We start from the raw sequence: 24510 nt of genomic DNA on the forward strand, positions 1-24510 counted from the left end.
CATCAAGTGGTCTCCCTCTTGTGTTGGAGGTGGGTGCTGCAGATAGTCTCCCTCTTGTGTTGGAGGCGGGAGCAGCAGGTAGTCTCCAGTAGGAGACTAGTGTGACTCTCCCTCAGTCACTGGAGACTGGTGCAACTGTCCCTCAGTCACTGAAGACAGCGGAGCTTCTCCCTCTTGCGCCAGGAACTGGTGCTCCTTCTCTTCTTCCTGGAGGAGGGGGCAGTTGACGACGAAGTGGCCCCACTCCCCGCAGACAGGGCACATGTTCAAGGTACTTTCCCAGGCCTGAGTTTTGGAGGTGCTATTGTCCCGGTTCTGACACCATATGTGAACAGGCAAACAGAGTACAGCTGCAGAACGAAGGCTTGCACAGCGTAGCTCTAGCAGGGAGCTCATACAGGGTAGTGCTGCGTGCGCAACTCGTAATTTATGTCGTGCTTCATTCACCCTCAACACCCCTACCATGTGACCATAAACAGGGTGTGATGATTACCCTGTGAAAATTAATTGGTGATCCACGGCCAATACCCCACAAGCTTTAGGTTTAGGGTTAGGTTATTGTTATGAAATAACAATAACCTAAATTCATCACCCTTATCATGTGATCGGGCTATAGCATATATGATGACGTCTATTACGACATCATATATGCTATAATAAAACCCATACAAATCTCATTTAATTCTAGTTTCACTGTGGAATCACATTGACAGATCTGCCGTGTGAATCCACACACTGGTAAGCCATTGCAGTATTGAACAAATTGATGGGTGACACACACTTGTGTTAGATGTCTGACCCCGCTGCTCTGGGACTTATGAAACAGAATACTGCAAAGTGCAATTAATAAAAACTATTAGCTGGTGGCATATTGGCCATTATAGTCATCCTGTCATCCAGCACAACCACACACAAAAAAAAATTAGTAGCAGTAGTTGTGTTAACATTATTAATATATATATTTAAATATAATTATACTTTGCAAAGTCCAGACATTTTGGTTAGAATTATCTGCAATGTGTACATAAGTCCACCTTCGCCACATAATAAATATATTGGATAATTTTATAAATTAGAGTACACCTTTGCCCTGTTGCGGCCGTGCAGTGTGATTTGAATTGGTAGTGAGAGGATCTCAGGAAAACAACTTCCAAGAATACGTGCAATGATTCTAAATTTATATTTTTGATACGTTTCTTTGTGATGTCATAAATCGCTGTGGAAACGGGAGAATCGGCGCGGGAGGCGGGCGGGAAAGGCGTAGCCTTGACGTCACAATAGGTATTGTCCAATCTCGGGTTGTGATTGGTTTTTGTGGTGTGATGGGGGTTCCCTGCCCCGGAGAGCAGGGGTGAAACAATAAAATAGACTATCGCTTTAAATTCTAATTTCTGATAAAGCAGCGATCATAGAGTCACAGTGCAAGGTAGGAAAAAAAAAAAAAAAAAAACCCCAGAAGTTACGTCTTTGTGAAGATTATCATAAACGTAAAATAATTAAACCATTGTAATTTATAAATACATTGATGTCTCCCTTTAGAACTGTGTTTGAATCAAGGTCGGTATGTTAAACGGTGTGAGTTGCATGCATTGTTTTCAGTTCTGATCATTTGTTGTTGCTGTCAGATACTGTTTTGTATTTATTTGGCTGCAAGGTATACGGTAGGCCTGCGCGTGGTTTCGATAAGCATTGCATTGTATTGTTTAGCATGTTGACATTATTGTTTTATGAAGTTTTCAAGTTAAAAGATTACAGAAAATGTGGAACTTTGTTAATTGTCACGGCTATGTTGTGTTGTTTAAAAGCACGTTTCCTACTGGATTTTTTTTGGTGGTGCTGGGTTTGAAAAGGCCTCTGACATTGACTGGTGTTGTGATAAAAAGAAAATCGAACAATTTCTGTTATATTTGTTATTATACGGTGTAATCTGGTTCAATTCCAGTTTTAAAAATTATAGTTACGACGTTTATCTTGTTAATAAAAATAAATGCATTAAAAAGTAACGACGCCACAGGAACTCGTCGCCCTCAGCACCTTGTTAGTTTCACTATGGTTTGAGTTTATCTAAATTATATATGTGTGTGTGTGTGCGTTATAAAAATCCGGTTCTTTTTTTTATTGAAAAGCGTGTAGTAAATTAGAAACTGGTTAAATAAACCCGGACTAGTTTATTTGAAATACGTGGTTATTGTCATGTTTTTCGGGGGGAAGAAAATCCCATTGCGTACTTGTCGTATTTGTCTTTGGGCCTCGCATTAAGTAAAGTACCCCGTTGTTGCATCTTATCTTTAAAACAAAAAACAAAAAAAAAAAACTTTACATACACAGCTGTCTCTTAAAGGTCGTGCTTTATGTGCAAGTTAATGATGTAATTGATAAACGAAATGGAGTGCGTTGGTACTGTGGAAAGGCCTTCCGTTGTCACAAAGCCTTGCTTGGAGTTATGTGCAGTTATGTAGTGTGGGTTATTTCTTTATTACCAAACTAACAATGGTTAAAAAAAACTTCAAAATGTCTTAAATGTACCAAATATTAACTGTTCAGAACGTATATGCGCTGCATTTAGTTTGTTTCGCTTCTATGCATGCATTCACATTGCGCAGTTGCAAGTAGTCGTACGTGCTGTGCAGTACGCGTGTTTTTTTGTTTTGTTTTTTTTTGTTCTCCCCAGACGTGCAGAAAATTGTTTGGCTTATTCAAAAATGCTTTAAACGTAGTCGATTTATTTCGATTGACTGAATTGCAGTATTTAGCAGACAAGCGTTAATTTGAGCGAAATTTGTATACAAAAAGACAAAGGCGTTTGCGTTGTCATACTGACACAATATGTTGACACAAGTTCCTTTTTTTTGTAGGAGGAGTTGATCTCCGCAAATGATACGTATTGGGAGATTTTACAATCGGTTAACTAGAAAAACTGATGCAATTGTGCGCACTTGCAGCAAACATTTGAATATGTAAGATACATAATTTTAAAAGTGAAACCTAATTACTGTACACAGTGATGTTAAGTGCACCCTATTCCATGTGTGGGGAACCTAATCATTTTCTGTAATAGTATTTGAAAATTTCACCCAAGAAAGCATTCTGCAGAATTAACCGTCTGTTTTGATGGCAGACCATAAAAACTCCTACCAATTATGAAATCCGTAATGTGTTGGGGTTGGTTGGTAATTTATAGAACTGTTAAATTCAGTTCACCATAAATTATCATTGTCCCAGCAATAAGTAGCTTGTTCATTTGTTTTCTTGGTAAAGCATGTTTGCTAAGTTTTTTGTATGTGTTTCAGCACTTAATTGTTTACCAAAGAAATGGTGATGGAGAAGCCAAGTTCCCTGCTTGTAGGGCGGGAGTTTGTGAGGCAGTATTACACCCTGTTAAACAAGGCACCAGACTACTTGCACAGGTAATGACCAAACCTCCATTCTAATAATAAAATCCTGAACCAAGGTTGGCGTTTATATGTTCAGATCTTGAAGTGTAGACTGGTCTCCAGTAGTGTGCTCCACTTCATCAGTTTACTATTGGGGCGCTGTGGCCCCTGAGAGTTTAACACCAGACATGGAAGATATCACAATGTGTGGGATAAATCACTGCTATGGGACAAATGCAGCCAGGAAGCAAAAATAATGTGAATTCATTTTCAAATTTGTCTCTTTGGAACCTCTATACACACAGGGCTTGAATTTCATTTTTGTGTGCTGGGGGGATTTCCTCCCTATGCTGCAGTCAATGGGGGGGATTCCAAAATTTTAGGGTGGGGAATGGCAAAAGAAAAGGCACTTTTACATATAAAAAACTATATACTGTATATATTTTACTGCATCATCATTCACACTGGTGTTGCTTTAAAATAAGCTGCTTTCAGGAGACCTAACAGCTGTTCATCACTGTGAGACAGAGCACTCTCCATTGCATAACGTTAAGTTTTTGCATGTTGCAAAAGAAAGGTGCTTTTCTTTTAAACCAGTGCTCCATTTCTTTATTTTTTTTTTTTAACTCTTTACACTTTTTACTTTAGAGAAAGCCACTATAAGCTTTTTTTCAGTACTGGAAACCTGATAAATGTAAGGCATTATTAAAACCTCAGTGGGTACTAGACATAAATCTGCATGAGATTATATTTTGGCTGGCTAAGCTTGTATGTTGTGGAGCAAGGGAATCCAGCATTCTGATTTGGATAACAAACATTCCAAGTTGTCTGGGCAGTTCAGATTGGTTTTTTGTCCATGTATTTGCCTATTTTATAAGTAACGAACCTCTGATGTTCCCTTATAACTTCTACATGTGGTTGTCCCTCAGGTTTTATGGCAGAAACTCCTCTTATGTTCATGGAGGATTAGACGCAAGTGGAAAACCAGTGGAGGCTGTGTATGGTCAAGCTGTAAGTATCAGAACTTTACATACTTGTTCTCACACAAGATTGAATATCTGCAGTGGCAGTATAATGTCCATGGCTTAACTAGATAAGATATAGGTTTACTGAAATTAGGATGCTTGATCTAATTATTTGTTGAATTTGACATTTATTATTTTTAAGGTCTTTTACAGTTTTAAAAATGCACTTGATTCAAGGTACACTACCTATGAAACATTTTGAGGCCTGAAGAGAAGTGTTAAATGTGTCCAGTTAATCAAATCATTAGACCAATTAAGTAATTGAGAGCTCGGGTGGAACAAAAGCCAGAAGACACTGCAGCCCTCTAGGGGCTGAGTTTGACACCCCTGCACTAGATGATAGATTAGATAAATCAATACCAACAGCATAAGTGCTGGACGTGATCAACGTAGTTTTAGAGAAGTTATTTTACATTTGTTGATAAGAATTACAAACCAAATGATCGTACATTTGGATTGTAGCTTATGTTTTGGGGGTTTGGACACATGGAGAATAATCTCTCTTCCAGTTTCATACAATGGCAAATGAAATACACAGCAATTATTAAGGTGGACCTTCGATGGACAAGAAAATAAATAGACTTTAGATACCATAGTAAAACTTGAATTGAGACTGACCTACTGACATGCATCAGTATTTGCACGTCCTCTACACACAGGGCAATCCCAAAGGGTCTAGGAATAAGAATATGAAGAATATACTCAAAAGAAAGTGATTATGTCAAACAAAGATGTATTAAAAACAAATCTTAGGAAAAAAAAGGATACAAAGAAAGAATTTGAGACAGTTAAGAGAAGTGGATAAACTAAAGAGATCTACTAGATTATAAAGATAGATAAAAGGTCAAAAGCATCCTATTAATAATGACTTGCTCTAAACTTTTGCCTAATATTTCCAAGATAGTTTGGAAACAATTCAGAAAAAAATTGAAATGTATTTAAGGCCCCAGTTGTAGCATTCAAAAGAGAAGCTAGTTTAGGTAATATTTTAGATCACAGTAAATATAAAATAATTGACAGAATAGGTTCTACAAATACTTGCACTAGTACATGTGAAATGTGTAAATACATGGACAAAAGTAAAAATAATTAAACATAAGATCAACACATCCACTGAAAACTAAAACCTACTGTAAAAATAGAAATGTTTATGGAATAGCCTGTGAAGAACTTGATGAAATAAAGTGTGTTGGAGAGACTGGAACAACTTTATATAAAATCATTCAGAACCACCTTTCATTAATTAGAAATAAGAAAATAAAATGAATGAACCAATAGTACAGCACTTCACCAGTCAAGGACATGACATAAATGATGTTAAGTTTGTAGTATTAGAACAGCTAAAATTAAACAGTGCGACATCTAGAAGAATAAAAAAGTACATGGATAGACTGAACACAATTATGCCAGCGGGACTCAACAGAAAAGAATTAACTAATTAACTCCAATAAATTATATAACATTTAATTAACAAAATTCATTCAGAAGTTGTGTGTGTTGATGCACTGGGGAGGCCAAATCAAGGCTGATCCTCAAAGCCAGCATTGCATGATAATATAAATATAAGTTTATAAACTAATGTTAATTAGAATTAATACAGATTTCGGGGGCTCCCGAGTGGCGCATCCAGGAAAGGCGCTCCATGTGAGTGCAGGATGCACTCTATAGCCTGCAAGTCGCGAGTTCGAATCCAGGCTATTCCTTTGCCGATCGAGGACGGGAGCTTCCAAGGGGCGGCGCACAATTGGCCGAGCGTCGCCCGGGGGGAGGGAGGGTTAGGTCGGTCAGGGTGTCCTCGGCTCACCGCGCACCAGCGACCCCTGTAGTCTGTCCGGGCGCCTGCGGGCTTTCCTGTAAGCTGCCCGAGAGCTGCGTTGTCCTCCGACGCTGTAGCTCTTGGGTGGCTGCATGGTGAGTCTGCAGTGTGAAAAAAAGCGGTCGGCTTATAGGCAAACGCTTCGGAGGACAGCGTGTGTTCATCTTCGCCCTCCCGAGTCAGCGCAGGGGTGGTAGCGGTGAGCCGACCGTAATAAAATAATTGGCCATTCCAAATTGGGAGAAAATAATAAAAAAAATAATTGACAACGACTAAATTTAAAAGATCCAAGTAAAAATGATGTCAATATATAGAACACCATTACATTATGTAAGACTGATCCTTGGATTGGAATATAAACAATAATAAGTAGCTGTCAAAAACCTATAAATACCTCCAATGTTCTGATTCAAACACATGCTCCCTTGAGTGAGATATGTACAACATATCAATGTTGGGCACCTGGCTCTTTGAGCTAATGTGTGTGTGTGTGTATATAGATAGCTAGATATATTATGTAATCTATATCTCATACATATATATTTAACGTTCAACTTCCTTTTATTTTGTAGGAAATCCACAAGAAAGTAATGTCCTTGCAGTTCAGCGAATGCCATACCAAGATCCGCCATGTGGATGCTCATGCCACCTTGACTGATGGGGTTGTGGTGCAGGTGATGGGTGAGCTTTCCAACAATGGCCAGCCAATGAGGAAGTTTATGCAGACCTTTGTACTCGCTCCTGAAGTAAGTCCCTTCTGGTTCATGGATATAAATGGGCATCCCAAATTGTGGCCATTGTAGCAGCAAAGGTATTTTCAGCAGAGTAGGCCATTGGCTATTTGCAATTTGCTACTGTAAAGCAGGCTTGTGCAAAAAAAAAAAAAAAATCACAGAAATCACATTGAGTGACAGTTATGTGGTATATGCCAATCGTTTACAGGAGGTTTATTTCTGCTACTAATTAGTTAGCGCCGCAGGTGGGGTTTGTGTTAAGCAGTGCACTGGTTAGTACCTTAAATGGCAACTGAAAAGGATTCATTTGGTGGAAAAAAATTCAGGAACATTAAATTAGTGTCAAGACAAAAAAAACGAAAAACACAGGCATTCATGTAGCTGGTATAGAGAGCAGCGTTCATTTAAATGATTATGCATTGATTATGCATTACATTCACCGTCCCATAGCAGCAGGACATCCCACAACTTGAGAAACTATAAATCCCAAGATTTCCTAGTAACCACAGCACAAACGCCTTTCAGCCCTGGAGGGGAGTTTACACGAGCAAGCACAATTTGAAATGAGAGAGTCATGTTTGAAACTTAAAATAAAATCATCGGGTGTGGGTATGTGGTGGTTATTTTGAATCCGATAAATTTTCTCAGATTTAATATCAAAACTATCCTTTTAATTTTAGTAACGGTTCTATACTGTAGTATGTGTGTCATTTATTAGTAGTTCACAATTTTAAGATAAGATTACTGGGCTGGTGCTTTGTAAAATAATAAAAAGAATATTTTTTTCCCCATACAAACCAAAACATTTCTGATGGTGGTCGTATGAAAAAACAGTCCTACTGCCCAGCTACAGAAAATTCCCATAGAGAACCCTGAAATTTTATTTTGGGGTGCACAAAAAATGCCTAACACTTTTCTTTACTTGTAGGGCTCGGTGGCAAACAAATTCTATGTCCACAATGATATCTTCCGTTATGAAGATGAAGTTTTTGGAGATTCTGAAGCTGAGCTTGATGAAGGTAAGACGGCTGGTTTCACAGGCCCTGATTTAGTTTTTATCTTCGAGTAGCTGTTACATTAGGCAAGATCATCAAAGACTGAATGCTAGTCTGAGAAACCAGCTGTAAAACTATCTAATCTTTTGACCTTGACTTGTCTGCCATATCAAGGTCAGATGCTTCTTTTTAGAGACTGGTACTGAATTATTGTCATTATATTTGGTACACCGCTGGTTTGCTATGATTTAACTTGTCCAGTAAAATTTAAGTTGAGCATTTATATATTTTAGCCTTCATCGGTGAAAGATCACACTCTTTGTGTCTTTACAGTTGGTGCACAGCTGTTTTCTATGACTCAAGTTCCGTTCCCAGTAAAACCATGTACCTTTTCACTGTTTTGTTTTAAACTCTATATGAAAGATGCAGAGTTTTTTTTATTGATATTTTATATTGCTTAAAGTATCTTGCAGGTTTTTTTTAGCACTGAAATGGATGCAGCAGTGTTTATTAAATCGTGTGGAACAGTGTGAATTGAAAAGGGGTCCAGTATCAAAGGGATTTCTAAGTTATGATGCAGTTAAGATCGTGGTTATCAGAAAAGCTGATTTCATCCAGCAATTATCGTGCTGCTGAAAAATTTGTCACCAAAAAACACAGGTGGGGACAAAACGACTGCTATTGAACGCCCACTCGGAGGAAATAGTTTTGTGGACTGGGTTGTCCATTTCTTAATGTCCTTGCTTACCTAACAAGTAAGTTACAGTATTTCAGTTGCATTACTATTTTTGACAAACCTACGGTCTTAATATCGGTACTCGCTTTATAAAATTATATAAAGACTTTAATTCTTGTGTGTGCATCATCGGGATACAAAACATGTAAATAGTTATGGCATTACCATATTGGAATATAAACCTGTTTTTCTGGATTAGACAACTATCCGAACTTTACTACATCAGAAAATGTACTACTTACGTAATGGCGATGAAGTTGTCTTTTCTGCTTTATATAATGCCATCTTATCAATCCTCATGTCTACTGTACATTGTATTGTTTGTAATTTATCGTCTTTGAAAAGATTTGTGTCACTGTCAGTGGTCTGTTGTTCTGTGACAGTCTGTGGCCTGTGATCACAGACAAAATGACAAAAATGGGTATTATAGGACATAACAGACAATCGCTAAACTAATATAAACTAATTAGAGTATAGATGCTGAATGTATATTATTGGTAATCAAACACATTACACCATGCAGTGTTGCTGATCCGCCACAGATTTTGGCAGTTCAATAATCTAGGGTTGTGGCCCCTGTTTATTTTTATTATTATTTGTTTATTTAGCAGACTCCTTTTTCCAAGGCAACTTACAGAGACTAGGGTGTGTGAACTATGCACCAGCTGCAGAGTCACTTACAATTACTTCTCACCCGAAAGACGGAGCACAGAGGTTAAGTGACTTGCTCAGGGTCACACAATGAGTCAGTGGCTGAGGTGGGATTTGAACCAGGGACCTCCTGGTTACAAGCCATTTTTTTTAACCACTGGACCACACAGCCTCCTGTTCCCTAAAATTGGATCTTCGACTTCGTCTGTTTTCAGCAGCAGTCGCCATGCGTGTTTACCTTTTCGTATGTAGCTTCCGGTTTTATTCCATGATTTGAGTCGGTGTGGCTGTACACCACACAAAATCCATCATATCTTTGTTTTATTGATATTTAACCTTATAAAAACAATTTTATTTCTATTGATGAAATCTATACAGAAATGTATTGGTGTGTTTTGACCTGCAAGATACACTTTAACAAATTATTTGTTCAGAGGTGTTTTCTTGTTCATAAACTCCCAATCTAGATTCTGTTTTAAGCATGAAGTAGTGTTTACATTTTTTAATTTCTTTAAGAATCTGAAGAGGAAGTGGAGGAGGAACAGGAAGAAAGGCAGCCCTCCCCTGAACCTGCACAAGAGAGTCCCAGTAGCACTTACTACGAGCCACATCCTGTAACGTGAGTACCTTGAAGTAATCCATCCTTGGATTGCTTCCAGCTCCATCTAACCTAGCTTAAGAGGCCATGTACTCCTTGGTCAATGAAGAAAGTACTCTTTCAAGCAAGAAACAATTTAGCTGGGGAAGTAGCACATAGCTGTAGCCAGTGGCAGAAGAAAAAGATGGGTGCCAGTGCAGGATGTTATTGTGGGTCCCCCCAGACTTTGATGCGAGACATGTTTTTATAAACCTAAAACCTGCAAAGTCTTCAATATTTAATTCTGAGAATGTTAGCAAGTCTGAAACTGTATACGACTTCTCGTAATGTGAATGTTTTCTACTCGCCTACTTGAATTGCATTTTCCATGCATCTTTAAATCCAACACTACACTTACTTTTAATCACAAGCTAACAAGTTTAATCGCCCGTTCTTCCAGGATTTTTCATAAGGGTGAAAAATTCTGCAGAAATTCTCATAATTAAATTATTTTTTAAAAACAAATACAGGCATGTTCATTTGCTTTAGTTTTATTTTGGTACCCAGCAGAATCCATTAACCCTTTGCGGTCCATTGTCGGACTGGGTCCGACATTGCAATTATTCCTCTCAGGTCCTTTGTCGGACTGGGTCCGACATCATTATAGCAACGCAAAAAACGGGTTTCTAGTCGTTTTTTCTCCGGAAAAAGCCGGGAAAACCATTCAATTGCCGAGTGGGAGCGACAGGAGCCGAAACAAGTCGGGGGGGGGGGGGGGGGGGGGGGGAAGGCGTATCACATGAATAGTCATATATGGCCCTGGTATCAGATAACGGAGCGGTCATAGTAAACAAGCTGGCTGAGTGCGTCAGCGCACAGAGACTATCATGGACATTTGCAGAGCTTTTTTCAGATGTTATAGTAATAAAATAATGACTTTGATCGCAATATTGAGGAGTTTGGTGATAAAACGAGTGATCCGGAGATGATTGATCGGTATGTACGACTATTATTTTTATTATTATTTATTTCTTACATAGATGAAAGCGATGGCGAAAGAAAGGGTGTGGCGGGGCTGGAGAAGCCTAGTGAGTGCTTTGTTGATATGCAGGGCCATTTAAACCTGTTTGACTGGAAAAAAATACATTTTAAACAACGCATCTAAAATTAACTGCGCGTGTGAAAATAAATTGGACCTGACGCGCACTTATTAAATGGACTGCAAAGGGTTAAAACCGCTTCCACCTAAACTACAGGATGAATTGGGCTGCACCCTGAATATAACTGCAAAACACTACTCGGCAGTACCCGAGAACTTTCCATGAAGACAGTGAGAAACTGAATATATTATAATTCCCCCCCCCCCCCCCCCCCCCCCCCCCATACAGTAAGGGGTCTTCCGGGACCCTTTTGAGTGTGTTGACCCCTGTAGTTGCACTGGGTGCAATGGATATTCCTCTGCCACTGGCTGTAGCATGTGCTGTGTTTTAAAGCTACTTTCTCACAAAATGAATGATAATAATCTGTTTGAAAATGCAGCAATGGTTTGGAAGAGCCCCTGGAGGAGCCAGAGCCAGAGCCTGAGCCTGAGCCTGAGCCAGAACCAGAGCAGAAGAGCGAGGAGCTGAAGCCAGAGATCGAAGAGAAGGTCCTTGACGAGCTGGAGGAGCAGGCTCTCTCCCCAGTTCCCGTCGAGCCAGCATCCAACACCCAGGAACCACCAAAGGTCTGCCATCTGCTTTTGTAAATCATTATACAGGGGCATATAGGCATTCATTTTGTAATGGTGCTGTACATGGCAACTCTATGTGAAACTATTTTAAATGCAGTTAGATGTGTATAAAAGATGGACATTCTCTTGATCCATTTACATGTTGCCTGATGCCGTGGAGTGTTGTGTCATGCTTGCTGTTGCCAGGATGTGTGATGTCGTAAGTGAGTGGTGGTGTGTGTACGACAGAGACGCTATCTTAAGTATTATACAGTGCGCAGCACAATAAACAAGCTCTGTGGTTAATCTACAACAACACTGTTTTGTGTCAGTTTTGTACGATACAACAGCATAATTGAGGTTGTGTCTTTGTAAATGCATATTTATTTAGTTTATTCTTTTCTCAAAACAAGGGTGGTAAATTTGGACTGTCTTAAATTTGAGGGCGTCTTAAATTCGAAGGAATACGGTATGTCTCGAATGCAGTACAAGATTATGCATACAGTGTATGTGTGCTATTTGGATTAACAGCCATGTATTGAGTGATCTACTGTAGAAGAAAGTGTGTGTCTGTGTGTGTATGTGTGTGTGTGTGTGTATATATATTATAAAATTCTGTTTTAACTCTTTGCGGTCCATTGTCGGACCTGGTCCGACATTGCAATTATTCCTATCCGGTCCATTGTCGGACCCTGTCCGACATCATCAAAAAAACGCAAAAAACGGGTTTCTAGTCGTTTTTTCTCCGGAAAAAAGCCGTTTTTTCTCTGGAAAGAACCATTCAATGGTAGAGTGGGAGCGACAGGAGCTGAGACAAGCAGATTAAAAAAAAAAAAAAAAAGCGCGTATCTCATGAATACCTGCCCCTGGCATCCCATATGGGTGGTCATAAGGAAACAAGCTGTCTGATACTGCATCAGCGCACAGAGACTATCGCAGACATTTGCAGAGCTTTTTTGAGATGTTATAGTAATAAAATAATGACTTGGATTGCATTATTGAGGAGTTTGGTGATAAAACGAGTGATCAGGAGATGATCGATCGGTATGTACGATCGAAAGGGTGGGGCAGGGCTGGAGATGCCTAGTGAGTGCTTTGTTGATATGTAGGGCCTTTTAAACCTGTTTGACTGTGGGGGAAAAAAAAATACTTTTAAACAGCGCGTCTAAAATTAACTATGCGTGTGAACATAAATTGGACCTGACGCGCACTTAATAAATGGACTGCAAAGGGTTAAAGGACTTTGTTCCTTGGTATTTGAGGCATGCATTAAGGAAGACCTGTGTTGTGCCAACTTTTGCCTTAATTTTCAAAAAGGTTACGGCCTACTCATTACTGCAGTAAAAATGTTTAAGGATAATTGTGCTACTGCACTTAATACAGTATTGCTTTTATTAGATATGGTGTTTCAGTTCTACCCATAAAACAACAAAATCGGAACTATTTTAAATTTTATATGTGAACGGCATGATCTATATTGAGGCGGGAAGTGAAATGTCTTGATCTGTAGCAGAGTTTGTTGCATTTCCTGCAGGCTTTCTCCTGGGCCTCGGTGACCAGTAAAAACTTGCCTCCTAGTGGTACTGTCCCTTCCTCTGGAATTCCACCCCATGTTGTTAAAGCACCAGCCTCACAGGTAATCAATCTGTGAACGGATTGGCCTTTCTCTATCACCACAAATAGTTGAGTAAACAGTAATTGTTAGTTTGTTTTGTAGAATCTTGGTCTTTAGCAGTATACATTCTCATCCAGGACAGCCTTTTAGTTGGAACTTGTGGACTGCCTCTGGATGGCTCACTTTATTCTTTATAGTGTTTCTTAGTTAAGGGCACAGTAGTGATGATTTATTAATCAAAATGCTGTATAAACAAAAAAAAAGAGGTCTACTGTCTTAAGGTAGTTGATTTTCTAAATGGCCATAATCTGTCATCAATTAGCCTCCCCTTTTAGTCTTAACTGACTACTGCACCATCTACTGGTTAAGGTGCATATGCCTACTGCTAAGGATGCCAAAGATAGCCTAGTTTGCTATCGTGTGTTTTTTTCTTTTTCCTTTTTTTGTGTTTTGTTTTTTTTCACATTCTCAAACTTTTTAAATGTAACCTTATTTTTATATTTATATGTTTAGTTGAAAAGCTGTAAGAAATACTTGGTTCAGGTCTGCATTATCAGATTTTCCTGTGCTCTTTGTGTTAACATTCTTCCACTATGCTATTTCAGACCAGAATGGAGAACAAATTGGAGGTACAGGCTCCACCCCCCAGAGTCCGTGATCAGCGCACCAGGGAGAGACCAGGATTTGTTCCCAGAGGACCCAGGCCTGGTAAGTTACCTCCACATAACGAGATCTCAAACCCACCAGGTCATTTTATTTATTTATTTTGGTCTGGCTGTGTAACTCGTAGTTTTCAGGCTTTATTGGACAGTGGAAACACTAAATATGTTTTGGTTTGTTTGTTTTTTCTCTTGTTTTAAGTTGTTATTAGGACCCTTTGGCATAACAAGCTCTCTAGTAAGGTCATAATTAAACTAGTGATTCTCTTGACTCTCTTACACTTTTAATTTGTAGGACGAGGAGAGTCTGAGTCGAGCGACATGGATAATCGTAGAACCGTGCGCTATCCGGATAGCCACCAGCTCTTTGTTGGCAATCTGCCTCATGATATTGATGAGAATGAGCTCAAAGACTTTTTCATGAGTAAGTTGTTTCATTTCTTTTTTTTATTTTTTTATTTGGTAATACCATCGGGTTAGGATTAATAAAAATGTAGAACCCCAAAGTCTTTGTTCAGGATGGGGTGGTCTTGCGAATGACCCCATCACGATGCAGAAAATTCACTTAAGCCGCTCCTGAAGATCATCTGAAGACACTACCTCACTCAAGCAGTGAGGAGCAACGTCTCAATTAGCGGTGCAGTACACAAGAGTACAGTTTTTGCTGTATTCAGAATATATATATATATATATATATATATATATATATATATAAAATTATACATATACCGTGGTCGAAATGGAAATTTAAAAGTCCCGGTATGAAACCCTGTTGCTGTAGTCCTGCAGCCCATGTTAACCGTTTCACCTCTGAGAAAGAATAACGTTTTTCATTTTATATTTTAACTTGGTTTAAGTGTAAAAAAATATGTTAAATTGCGCTTGCCTTAAATCATCCCAGCAGGTCCCAGACAGATTTCTTGCCTGCCGTGACAGTTGATTTGTTTCTCAGTCTGCTTTGAGCGACAAGCGGTGAAGCCTGCATGACGCCGGCCCTTTCCCAACCAAGATCGAACATAGCTTTCCGGTTTGAAACGTTCAAGTGGGGGACTAACAGTTTTTTAAAAAATCAGCTTGGATGTATTTTCCAGTGACAACGAGTTTCTGACATTGGTTAGAATGTCGTTCATTGCGCTGAACGACCGCTCACATTCTGCAGTGGATATTATTAGCGTCTTTAACACATCCAGTAACTGTTTGAGTCTCTCAGGTACTTTGTCTTCCTCATCTGACATGTCACGGACATATTCTTGAAATCCACTTACTGCTCCCTGGGCTTGAGAAATCCTAAAGAAAGCACAAAGGTGCTTGATTGACTCGTCTCCGAAACAAATATCTGGATCGCATGGCCACTTAGATTTATCAAACACTTACATGTGTTTTAAGAGGTCTTGATACTTTGTTTTATCTTCATCTTGTTTGGACTGACCCAATGCGCGATGTGAGGAGCGAGTTGTGAGCATTCACTGTTCCATTTTGATTGAAAGACCGTTGAAAAATCGAGTGTGGTCAATGGCTGTCATTCTCCCTTTGTGCAAAGCTACTCCTTTGAACTCTCCACTCCGAACTGCTTGCTGAGAAATTGAAAAGTGTTCTCCAGGATGTTGATTCAAAAATCAGACACTTTTCTTCAATTAAATTGTGAGCACGCATCAGTGTAATAGATCACTTCTGTAGCTCCAAAGAAAGCTCCTCTAATTCCACTAATGCATCAAAAAGTAAACCCATGTTCAAGACAAATGACGTGTCATTGAGACTGTCTTTGAGCCCCTTGTATGTCGCCCGTTGTTTGGAATCACGGCTAGTGTCTTTCGACGCATTTTCAAAATGCTGTACTAAAGCTGCATAATTTTGCCATACAGCACATACTGATCTAGCGCTAGCGGATACCCAGCGTGTTCCTAGTATGCGTCCAACAGCATTTAATCGTATACTCAGTGCTCTGGCACATTCTTGAAGTTCTGCTTGGTTTTTTGGTGAAGATGAGTACAAACTGTACAGTTTGTCAAAGAATGATGTCATCTCATCTGCTGCACTTACTACTTCCACGACATCTGCAACTGCTAATTCGAGCCGTGGTTACTGCAGTGCCACACTATGATATCAGGAAACATTTCTTGCAATAAGGTGGCTACACCCCATTTTCGTCCCAACATATTAGAGGCTCCATCCGTTGCAAAAGAAACAAAATTCCTTGAAAGAAACTCTCGAGTAAATCCATTGTCATACAAAGCTTGTAGAAATGTATCTAGGATTGTACTGGTAGTAGTATCAGCCAATTGGACAAAGACAAAAAACATGCTACTAGCCTCGTCGGATTTTGGAAAAACAACTTTCATGCAAATGACCTAAGGATGCTTTTTTGCTTACTGTAGTTGATTCGTCAATCATGAAACCAATTTTCAGATCCTCGCTGATAATTGATTAAACTAACTTTCTTCTCATAGATTTTGCGATGTGATGTCGGCGCAAGAATGATCAGACTGCAGTACTTGTCCAACATCTAACCCGTTTTCTGATTGTAAATTTAGAAGCACTGGCAAATCAGTAAATGGTCTGTTTAGTTTCGCTAGTGTGTATACTGTGCGAAATACACGGCATGTATTTTCCTGATATGCAGACTCTTGACGGGCAGTTGCTTTTTCAATTTGTTCCTATTCAGCTGCTTCACATATCTCTAAGCTTCTTTTGTGCGCTATGCTGGTTTTGTGGTCAAATATCGTTTTCCTTATAAACTGACGTTTCTTTTCGTCTGTGTCACCGAAGCAAGACACTCTGCACTCTGTCCACTCTCTAGACAGTTTTAGGCCTTGTGCTTTTAAAGGGCCCAATGTACCCGCAGATTTGCATGCTCGGCAGCCAATGTCACCTTTTCCCACTACTAACCACTCATGTGCTTTGATTTTCTCCAACCACTGTTCCTTCTTCCAGTAACTAGGAAAATAGCCACAGCAAGAATCTCTTACATGAATGAGTGTCGCAATGTCATCGCTTGTTGTTCCCTCCCTCGAAGATGGTTCACATTGACCAAGTTCATTTGTTTTTAATTCTGTCCCTGTTTTTACACAATCTTCGTCCTCCACAGAAGCAGGAACCTTCCATGTATCTATCATTAATTTTGGACGTTTAATCAGAAATCGATCCATTACTTTATTTCTTTTACTGACACTTGCAATCTCAATCTGTACCGTTTTTTTTCAATGCATGTACGTGTATGCGCAGGAAGAAAGGGCGGGTTATGGATGGGGTGGCGTTGCCATGGAAACATAGCACTGCAATAGGAAGTGCCACACCATAACTACTAGAACCTTTCTCATTTGTTTTACAACAAATTTTTATTTTTTATTTTTATTATTATTATATAATTTGTCAACGTGCGTTTGGTATTTTTTGAGAAGTGCCGGTATGGTATACCGTTGTATACCGGCCCATTTCGACCACTGTGTGTGTATAATATATAATATATATACATACACACACAGTGCCTTGCAAAAATATTCAGACCCCTGACCAATTCTCTCATATTACTGAATTTCAAATGGTACATTGAAATTTTGTTCTGTTTTGATATTTTATTTTAAAACACTGAAACTCAAAATCAATTATTGTAAGGTGACATTGGTTTTATGTTGGGAAATATTTAAGAAAAGTAAAAAACTGAAATATCTTGCTTGCATAAGTATTCAACCCCTATGCTGTGGAAGCTCCCAGTTTACACTGATGAAAGAAATTGCCGTAACGAGGACACAGTTACCTTTCCATTGGCCTCCACCTGTGAACCATTAAAGTTGCCGTCACATTTTCTGGATAAAAACCCCACTGTTGAAGGATCATTGGTCAGGCTGTGAATCTGAAGGAAAATGAAGACCAAAGAGCATTTTACAGAAGTTAGAGATAAAGTAATACAAATGCATAGATTAGGGAAAGGGTACAAAATAATATCCAAGTGTTTGGATATCCCAGTGAGCACAGTTGGATCAATAATCAAGAAGTGGAAGCTACATCACACCACCCAGGCACTGCCAAGAAAAGGCTGTCCCTCAAAACTCAGCGCTCTAACAAGAAGGAGACTTGTGAGAGAAGCCACAGAGAGGCCAACAATCACTTTGAAGGAGCTACAGAGTTCAGTGGCTGGGAGTGGAGTAATGGTGCACCAGTCAACCATATCAAGAGCTCTGCATAACACTGGCCTGTATGGGAGGGTGGCAAGAAAGAAGCCGTTACTCAAGAAGTACCATCTGAAAGCACGTCTGAAGTTTGCCAGAAAGCATGAGAGTGACCCAGCTGCAATGTGGGAAAAGGTTTTGTGGTCAGATGAGACCAAGATAGATAGAGCTTTTTGGTCAAAACTCAAAGCGCTATGTGTGGCGCAAACCTAACACTGCCCATGCCTCAAGACACACCATCCCTACAGTGAAGTATGGTGGTGGCAGCATCATGCTGTGGGGATGCTTCTCATCAGCAGGGACTGGGCATCTTGTTAAAATTGAAGGAAGAATGGATGGAGCAAAATACAGGGAAATACTGCAAGAGAACCTGCTTCAGTCCGCTAAAAAACTGAAGCTTGGGAGGAAATTCACCTTTCAGCAGGACAATGATCCCAAGCACAAGGCCAAAGCAACATTGGAGTGGCTCAAGAACAAAAAGGTGAATGTCCTACAGTGGCCCAGTCAAAGTCCTGATCTCAATCCCATTGAGGATCTGTGGCACTATTTGAAAATTGCAGTCCACAAGCGTTGTCCAACCAACCTGAACAACCTGAAGCAAATCTGCCAAGAAGAATGGGCCAAAATCACTCCGACACTGTGTGCAAAGCTGGTACATACTTACCCCAAAAGACTTAAAGCTGTTATTGCAGCGAAAGGTGGCTCTACCAAATATTAATGTGTGGGGGTTGAATACTTATGCAAGCAAGATATTTCAGTTTTATTTTTCTTAAATATTTCCCAACATAAAACCAATGTCACCTTACAATAATTGATTTTGAGTTTCACTGTTTTAAAATAAAATATCAAACACAACAAAATTTCAATGTACCATTTGTAATTCAGTAATATGAGATAATTGGTCAGGGGTCTGAATACTTTTGCAAGGCACTGTATATGTGAGAGAGATATATATAATAAATAAAAAAGCTTGAAAAAATAACAACCTCTAATTAAACAGCATCACATGACCGTGCGTGTGTATATAGTGTATACCATGGCTTGCATACTAATGAGCCGCTTCACACTGAATAAATCACTACACACACCACTATTTTCTAAATTCCATGACAAACTGCCATTTTATTTATTAGTTACAAAACCACTGCCAAAAATGAGTCACATTCCACCTATTTCCTTTAATGTATTTGGCGATGAAAACGGATAACTGGTACAGCACCAACTTGCTGAGTGAAGACCGCAGTCCACCTGAAAAAAATAAATAAATAAATGTGCACCAGCAACTGTCAAGGGTACACATGTAACCGTAGATGAGGAACAGCTAAATGAAACAGAAGAAAACTAAGATTAAGCGGGGCTTAAAGAAAAAAAATATGGATATTCATTTTAAGGAAATAAGTCCAAAAAATTCTCAACAATATTAAAGGGTATTTTATGCCAGTGCAAGAAGTTCAACTGGCGACCATTATTCAGTCTCCAGTTTTATAATGCTGAGAGCGGGACTAAATAGATATTTTAAGTAGAAGTGTTTAAAACCAGCAATAATGTACTCATGTCAGTCATGAAAACTTATAGAAAAGGAAGACAAGGCCAAACACCACCACCACCACCACTACCCCCGTGAATTACCGGCCTGGATTCGAAGTGTCTGGGGGAAACCAAGTCACTGTACCCTGACACTGCGGTTTGATTGGTGTGTAAAGTCTGGTTCGATCTTAAACTTAATCTGGCACGACGTGGACGGGGTTGTTTGGACAACTAACAAAAACATCTTTTGAGATCTGAAAGAATGAAAACGGACTTGAATATGTGTGCCTCGCATATAACCAGGACATAAACTCATCAAGACCTGGCTTCAGCATCCATCGCAGTTGCTGTCCTGCCTTCCTCGGTGTTATTTGAAACTCTTCTCGGATCATCGACATCATTAGCTTGTGCTCAGTCCTCTAGGTTTAGATGCCACTTTAGATGCATAAATTCACAATAAACGTGCAATTTATTTTAAAAAAGTGAACAATAAATTAAATTTAAATGTGGGACTGTATTACACTGCAGATGTATACACAATCTAAGTTTCTGCTTTTGTCGTAATTTAAAATGTTTTGGTTATTTGAATTCTGTGAAATGACAGGTAGCCGTGTTATAAGCGGTATAAACCAATTCAGACCGCACGGTCCAAAGTGGTTTATACCTTGATCGGTTGATCGATAAATAATATATATCTAAGTTCAAATAATTTTTAAAGAATACTAGCTTGTAGGAATTAAATACTATATATTTTCTCCATTTTAGCGTTTGGCAATGTGGTTGAACTGCGCATCAACACCAAGGGAGTTGGAGGCAAACTACCCAACTTTGGGTTTGTGGTTTTTGATGACTCTGATCCTGTACAGAGAATCTTGGGTGCAAAGGTAGGGGGGGCAAGTATTTAATGTGTGTGTTTTTTTTTTTTTTTTTTTTTTTTTTTTTTTCTCCCTCATTCACTGGTAATATGTTGATGACTTAAATAATGCACAACTAGAAAATGGGATTAGATTTCCTTTTAGCCTGATTGGTCCATATGATGTCCCTAATCTTTGCCAAATGTTATCTTTCAAACTGTTTAATCACTGTTCCAAATCAATCTGCTGGAAAATGCATACATATTATAATCGTTTATGCAATTTTACCTTTTTTTTTTTGCTTGATGAAAGAAAATCTGTTGTAGTACATGTCCTCTTAATGTTGTCTCAATGCAGGCAATGCTTCCTCGCTGTCCTGTACGTTCAATCTATCTGTTTAAATTAAGTATAGCAAATAAAGGTTAAAAAAAAAAAAAGGACAGATCACAAAACATGTTCACCTTTGTACAGGGTGCCTGAAGTGTATTTATTTATCATTTATTATTAGTTGTTATTTAGGCTCTTGGAAGTACTCTGTGACATCGACCCATCCACCGCTGCAATTTTTAAAGATACAGCACACACGCATCTCGAAAGTGATATAGAAAAAAGAGGAACTCAATTTTAATATTGTACAAGCCTCAGAATTGAACATTTCAACTGAGAATGAAGCCTGAAGGCTACCAGACCACACATACAATTGACAAAATCACATAACTCACAATGCAGCAGTTTTGTGATGACAATAACACCCTAGAGGGCTTTAAAATCTGGTAAGGCTCTTCTCGTTATGTTAACAGCATGAGGTAAAGCCCTCTGGGGTCTATTGCTTAGTAGGAACCATTGACAGTGTTTCTGTGTATTTGGACACCAATGAAACTGCAGAAAGAAATTGTTTAACTTTAAAAAATAGAAATGGAATTAATAAATATAATTCCTTTCACTTTCTTTAGCCCATAATGTTCCGTGGAGAGGTACGGCTGAATGTGGAAGAAAAGAAAACACGTGCGTTCAGGGAGAGGGAGACACGAGGTGGAGATGACCGCAGAGACATGCGGCGCAATGACAGAGGCCCTGGGGGACCCCGCGGCATCGTGGGAGGCAGCATGATGCGGGATCGGGATGGAAGAGGACCTCCACCCAGGGGAGGCTTGGTTCAGAAACCAGGGCTTGGCTCAGGAAGAGGAGCTGGCCAGGGAGAGAGCCGCTTTACAGCACCGCGCCGTTGAGAGCGCAGCCTGCAGTTTGGAAGTAGTACCATGTTCATCTTTGCGTTCTCGTCAACGAAATCTACACACTATATATATATATATATATATATATATATATATATATATATATATATATATAATAAATAAATATACTTTTTTTTTCTTTTTGTTTGGCTTTGGAATGTGACACAGCCTGTCGGCTATTTCTTTGATGTGAAAAACTGCATTCGTTTACGAACTTTACGAGCTGAACATCCTTGCCTGTGTTCTCAACAGGGTTAAAAAACATAATTTATAGTTACAAAAAAAAAAAAATCTGCAACGTGAAAGGGACTGAAAGACATCACTTCAATAGTACAGCCCATCATCATTTGGAGAAGAAATTAAAAAACAAAATTGCCTCAAGTTAAAGGGAGGGGCTTGTCTTCTAAACCCTCTACTGCACATTTTGTCAAAGTGATCTGCCCATTACTGTTCGAAATGTGTTTTTTTTTTTTTTTTTTTTTAAATAACACTTTGCTAAAACAAAAACTTGTATTTATGCACTCATCAATATGCACTAATGGGTACTCTTATAGTTTTACATAGATATTTGTGGGATGAGGCTGGAGAAAACCCCACAGTTGTCTATTCTGTAGCTAGTCAAATTACACAATGGCAGGTCTTAAATCCTGCTTGCTGTGACCAATATACTTTTTTTTTTTTTTTTTTTTTGTTCCCTCCCCATATCTTTAAACCTAAATTAACTGTTTTAATTACTGTTTGATAACAAGAAGAGTTTCTATTTTCTTGTAAACGAATAAAGTGCAATCCTGGACTTCAAAGAAAAAGGAAAAGCAAATACCAACCTCAACACTAGGAGTTTGGTGGCTCATCTTTTGTACTTTTTTATTACATTTTTTGCCCAACTGCAATATCGGGATTGGTCCTCCTCTCAGCCCTTCTAGTGAAAGTACTGGTCAACGCAAAACCATAGCTTGCTGTATGTTCTTGTTCAGGTGTGTGGGTGTTTTTTTTTTTTTCTTTTTTCAAAAAGCATGACGGTGCCTTCTATTACATCATTCCAGTCTCCAGTGTCTCTGCAGTGTGATGCACTATTGCGTTGTGAACGCCAAAAAGGCTGCAAAGTGATTGCTCTGTAGTTTTGTAAATGTAAGTTGCAGTGTCCTTAGGAGGAAGGGTTTACATTTCTTTTAAATTTCTATTTTAAGATTCATTTCCACCTTTTTGATCCATTCAGGGAGAGTTGCATAAATAAGTGTAGTTGGATCCAGCATCCATGAATTGGGTTTTTGCTTTGAAAGGCAAGCATCTAGCTCAATAAAAGGTGCCTAAAAGTTTTATATTAAATTTGTTTTGATGTTTTAATATGTTAAAGTACAATTTTTTTTTTTTTTTTGGGGGGGGGGGGTGGTTCTTAATTTTGTTTGTGGCATCACAACCTGGCATGGATACTGCACCTTTTTTTAATGCAAGGAATAGCGGTTTAAATTAGATGATTTTACTGAAATGCCTAATTGCCGCATATGTGGTTATCTAGTCCTAAATATAACAGTGTTATAAATCGGCACTTAAGACAAAATGGTTGGGCAGAGGAAAAAATTGCACTGTATGTAAAGACTTTGTTTCTGACGGCATGGATACAGGAAATCCAATCATTGTCTCCAGTCATGGAGTGACCCAGTAGAATGTAAGCTGAACAGTTCTATGATGAACAAGTCAAACGGCTAAAGAAACCAGACTTTGTCAATCCCTTAAGTCACAGAGACTGAATATCATCCCAGCACTTCATGTTACGAACTGGAGTACTTTTATTTCTGATTCCAAGAATGAAAGGTGCTGTGGGTTTTTTCTCTGAACACTTCAGAACCGTTAAAGTACTTTTGACTTTTTGCCATCAAGTTTTAAATGTTCAAATGCCTTTTGGCAGTCCTTTTGTAGTTATATGTACAGTTTTGCAGAAGGTTATGGCCTTTGTGACCCCCACCCGTTTTATTTTTCCTTTCCCCATCCATATGTTGTCATGCTGATATTCAGTGTGCTTAACTGCATTATCTCCTTCTAGTTTTGAGGCAACTGTCAATTGAAAAGATTATTCTAGTGGTCTGCCAATTGGCATGGAAGGATATGGTCTTGATAACGGAAGACTTCCAGTAACCTGCAGCTCCATATGGGATGAAAAATGCACAAGTAGTAATTTGTTTACACCCTGAACTGCAGCCGTTGCATACCAACCGGTCGTAAACTTTACAGGGAAGTCTACTCAGATTTTCTATAGCGCCTTTGTAAACAACTTTTGAGGTCTTCCTTGTTTGGTAGACTTGCACTATTTCCAGTGTTTCTGGGACACGCATACATGCTTTTTCATCACAGAAACTTTTCCCTCCCTAAGTTTTCGGTACTGTTGTGGCCTGGAGGTAAACATACTTGAAGTTTCCATCAGGCAAGGAAGGAACGAAGGGAGTAAAGTGGGCGTTTCCTCCCCACAATATTTGAAGGTTATACTGGGCATCACTTATTTTATTTTTCAGATAGCTAGTCAGTTTGACCAGATTTTTTTTCCTCTGGTTTATCAAACTCTTCCCATGCTTTGGCTCAGCTCACCAGTGTTTTTTTTTTTTTTTTTTTTTTGTAAACTCATTTATGGCAAATCATCCTGGGACTAAAGACCTAACAAAGAACTGAAATAGAGGGGGAGACCCATTTTTAAAAAAAAAAAAAAAAAAACCTAAAGTGTTCAAGCTCTGGCTTGCTTCCAAAATGAATGCTATGAACAAAGCTCTGCATCAAAGACATTACCCTGGTGTTCTGTTTATTCTCTTTATTTACTGTGCACTACTGTTTTTCCCCCCTTTGTGT

At 39.0% G+C, this 24510-nt stretch overlaps 1 protein-coding gene across 3 annotated transcripts; it reads left to right on the plus strand.

Moving 5' to 3' along the window:
• The first annotated feature begins 1306 nt into the window (after nt 1-1306).
• LOC117421052 (ras GTPase-activating protein-binding protein 2-like) lies at nt 1307-21733 on the plus strand. Of its 3 annotated transcripts, none has more exons than XM_034034928.3 (12): nt 1307-1426; nt 3291-3407; nt 4304-4385; nt 6788-6961; nt 7878-7968; nt 9848-9950; nt 11448-11634; nt 13154-13255; nt 13840-13942; nt 14189-14317; nt 20352-20479; nt 21394-21733. In XM_034034928.3, exons 2-12 carry the CDS (start codon nt 3313-3315, stop codon nt 21667-21669), a joined length of 1470 nt encoding a protein of 489 aa, XP_033890819.2. In that variant the 5' UTR covers nt 1307-1426; nt 3291-3312; the 3' UTR covers nt 21670-21733. The 3 variants fall into 3 exon arrangements, with proteins under 3 accessions (XP_033890819.2, XP_033890822.2, XP_058884013.1); XM_034034931.3 differs by having other exon boundaries at nt 20352-20470; XM_059028030.1 differs by lacking the exon at nt 1307-1426 and adding an exon at nt 1438-1557.
• Nucleotides 21734-24510: the final 2777 nt, after the last annotated feature.

The sequence above is a fragment of the Acipenser ruthenus genome, chromosome 1 (genome assembly GCF_902713425.1).
Source record: "Acipenser ruthenus chromosome 1, fAciRut3.2 maternal haplotype, whole genome shotgun sequence".
NCBI classification, from domain to species: domain Eukaryota; kingdom Metazoa; phylum Chordata; class Actinopteri; order Acipenseriformes; family Acipenseridae; genus Acipenser; species Acipenser ruthenus.